This window comes from Triplophysa rosa, linkage group LG13 (genome assembly GCF_024868665.1).
Source record: "Triplophysa rosa linkage group LG13, Trosa_1v2, whole genome shotgun sequence".
Taxonomy (NCBI): Eukaryota; Metazoa; Chordata; class Actinopteri; order Cypriniformes; family Nemacheilidae; genus Triplophysa; species Triplophysa rosa.
Window position 1 is genome coordinate 11,621,179 of NC_079902.1, and position 3,184 is coordinate 11,624,362.

The window sequence follows — 3,184 nt, forward strand, 5'->3', positions numbered from 1 at the left end:
TATGGAGTACAACACCACATTTAATTTAATATACTCATGGTCAATCCCCCATTCCACTTAACATGATAGTCAGCTTGGCCCATTTGCAAGCTCAGTCATTGTTCAGCCTGTAAACAGAAGATCACTGCCCTCCCCCCATTAGATCTTTGCATCTTCACTTTGCCTGTAAGTTTTGTATCATTTAAGAAGTTAGTTCCTGTTCAGGAGTTTCACGGACATGATTCCCCATCCTCACAACCCTCCTGGCTGTGTTGAATGTCCATCTTTCATCACGTCAACATTTGCTTTTGACAAGGATTTCAAGAGCACTTCAAGTGCGTAGAATAACCATTGTAAGAAGACCTGTGCAAAATGGAAAAAATGCAAAAGAGTCAAATTCAGATGAAGCCAATATGCTGTCGGTTTTTTATCATATTTTTACATCTTGCAGTCAACACACAATTTTCTATGATTCCGTATGAAAATGGCAATACTTTAGCTCACCTAAAACGTAAGCAGCTACAAGTTTTTTGTTAACACTTAAGTGGAGGTAGACAGGCACTGTGGATTCCTGCTCTCCCAGAGTTGGGAGCATAAGGGCCGCCATACACACCAGACCTAAAAGGACAGTGAGGAGGCTGGGGCCCCCAGATGCAGTACGGCTCTCTGTGCAAAGCAAAGAAAGACACAAAAAAACAGGTTTTAAAATGAAAGCAAAGAACTAAATAATATGCTCACAACTCTCTGACGTCATCTAGTGGCAAAACATTTAACAGCAAGTGCTTATATTCATATTGACTGATGCACACACATTTTCATTAACAAATGTACACCAAATGTTTTTAAAGCCTCACACAAATAAAATGGATGATAAGAACAAAACAAACAGCACTTTCCTATATTCTATTTTGATTTTTCATTGACTTTAAATTGAAACTCTGTAAGCACCTGTCTGGAATGCAGTCTGCTCGAAAAACACTCTGTCGGCAAGCTGCTCCTTCATCCTGCGCTCTTCTTCCTGGGGCCGGGCCTGGGGCTGCTCCTGAGCAGCAGAGGGCAGCAGAGTGGCCATGACTTCCTTCCTGCCCAGTGCCTTCCTCTGACTCTGCTCAGACACCTGCAGACGGAACTTATCGATCACCCCATAATGGCAGGCCCGCACATCCCTGTGGCGGATCACGCTGTTTAAAAGAAATTAAAGCTTGTGAAGGGCTCAGGCGATGCAAATATTGAGAGTGCAGTGGCCTTGAGACTCACATGTCCACACAACATTGCGGTTTAACGGCACCAGTTGCGTCAACCACAGCATACTTATTTGGCGCCGTGCACAGAACTGAAAAGATGAAATAATAAAGTGAAATAGTATTTAGATCAGACATGAAAATGGCAAAAATGTCTGCTGTTCAGAACCACTGCTCTACAACACACTAAAGAGAATATCATTGACGCAAAGGCACAAAGTCCCATAGAAAACAACTCACCTTTGAATTTAAGAGCAAACTCGTAAGGGTTGTAGAGGGTGAGCACCTGCTTATGTGAAGCCTGCTCATCTGCATAGAAAACCAGCTCAGTGGGGAACACAAACACTGGAAGGCTTCCCTCCACTAGGTCAGGCTGCCGGCTCTGCTGCTGCATTGGCTCAAGCGGAGCTCACTTCCTCCTCCCTGGATCGTTTTCCCTCTCTGGGCTGTATCGGTGCAGAGATCCAGTTCTAAATGCAGCCACTTCAGCTCTTTGGCAGCATGACGTACACCTCTTAAAAGACAGAAATGGGTTATTTCATCGTGACACTTGATGTATGAGATCTATACAGACAGACCACAGGGACAAAAAAAGAAAATCAGGCATGTGGGCGCTTGAAAGAAAAGTCACAAATAAAAGTCTGCTATTTATTTGAAAAGCTCAGGGAAATAAAACTGAAGGCCAAACGAAAACTGAAATCCACGTGACAATATCATCTAAAGGCTAAAATACACTACAAGACTTTTGCTCAGATTTTCAGTCTGGACTTGTTGCAGAAAGTCTGTGCCAGTCTGCAGATTTGATCAGTTAGTGTGTTTCTATCTGAAACTTTCAAAAAGTCTGCAAGGGTATTATGTCTAGCTTTAAAAAAAATCTGTTCGATTTTAAAAGTCTTGTAGTGTATTCCAGCCATCAATCTCATAACAGTGGGAATGCAATATAGACTTATGGATGATGGCCAAGATCTCTGTACAAAAACAAGCCTCTGGCTCCACGTGGCTAGTCATGTGACCATGTTTACAGAAATCTCGTCAAACTCGATGCAATTTCGCAATGCAATCTAAACCAATAAAAAACGTCAAACTTAACAGTCTAACATCCAACCAGTGGGCTGTCAAACAGCACGACAGCTGTCAAATACAACAAATGTGTGTGTTGAATTTAAAGTGAAGTGCTCAGCTTAAGTACCTCACGCTTTAATAATAAAACCCTAAAACACATAAGTGTATTGTGTATAGTTTAAAAATCCTCGTCGATTGATGACTGGTTACAGGAGATCAGATATCATCGTGGCAAACCTTTTGTCCTCCTGAAAGCGGTTGTTTTGCTATCTAACGTTAGCAGCGAGCTATGGGTAACCAGTCATTCACGTTCTTTTAAAATGTTCTACTTCTACTAAATGTTCAATTTGCTTCCTCAAATCGTGATATATTCCTTAACAACAGTTTGATATGTATGTACATGTGTCTAATGTTAACACCATTTTAGACAGATGTCAGTACCTACCAACGCATTAGCAAACTTTGTAATTTCAACTCACCCACAGAAAAAAAAACACTAAATGAGAAGAACGATTTACAAACATTGTTATTGTTAATAGCAATTTAATCAATATAATATTCCGTATTGTTTACTGTTCGCATCGGATGTTGACGTTGTTCCTTGGTCAACCTAGTATCATGCTAGCATAACAATAATATAACATCGAAACGACAGCGTTTAACATTTATTATATATTAATCGTTAGCAAAGACAAGTGTGGCTAAAACAATTTAAAAACACGTTTACCTCTCATCCGTTTACCGTTTAACGATATTTATTTCAAATCCCACCCCGTTTCCTTTTTTCTTTGTCAACAATACGCTGCAAGGCGCCCGTTGAATGCTGGGATACTGGAGGGCTCAGGAATTCCGCCAGTCCTCCTACGACGTCATTGAGTTTGTCACAACGACAACGCGCATTT

The 3,184-nt window shown here is 41.0% G+C and overlaps 1 protein-coding gene across 1 annotated transcript; it reads right to left on the minus strand.

Moving 5' to 3' along the window:
• mospd1 (motile sperm domain containing 1) lies at positions 1–3,132 on the minus strand. Its single transcript, XM_057349288.1, has 6 exons — positions 3,010–3,132; positions 1,461–1,734; positions 1,237–1,312; positions 928–1,160; positions 484–645; positions 1–342 (listed from the first exon to the last, which is right to left on the minus strand). The coding sequence occupies exons 2-6, from the start codon at positions 1,612–1,614 to the stop codon at positions 311–313; spliced, it is 657 nt and encodes a 218-aa protein (XP_057205271.1). The 5' UTR covers positions 1,615–1,734; positions 3,010–3,132; the 3' UTR covers positions 1–310.
• Positions 3,133–3,184: the final 52 nt, after the last annotated feature.

What these genes read in the sequence shown, in the direction of transcription:
- mospd1 (XM_057349288.1), bottom strand. Translation starts at nt 1,614, where the DNA reads ATGCAGCAGCAGAGCCGGCAGCCTGACCTAGTGGAGGGAAGCCTTCCA. An exon ending in GTTTGCTCTTAAATTCAAAG is followed by an intron (nt 1,313 to 1,460) that starts GTGAGTTGTTTT and finishes TCATCTTTTCAG; the next exon opens with TTCTGTGCACGGCGCCAAAT. An exon ending in GCAGACTGCATTCCAGACAG is followed by an intron (nt 646 to 927) that starts GTGCTTACAGAG and finishes TGCTTTGCACAG; the next exon opens with AGAGCCGTACTGCATCTGGG.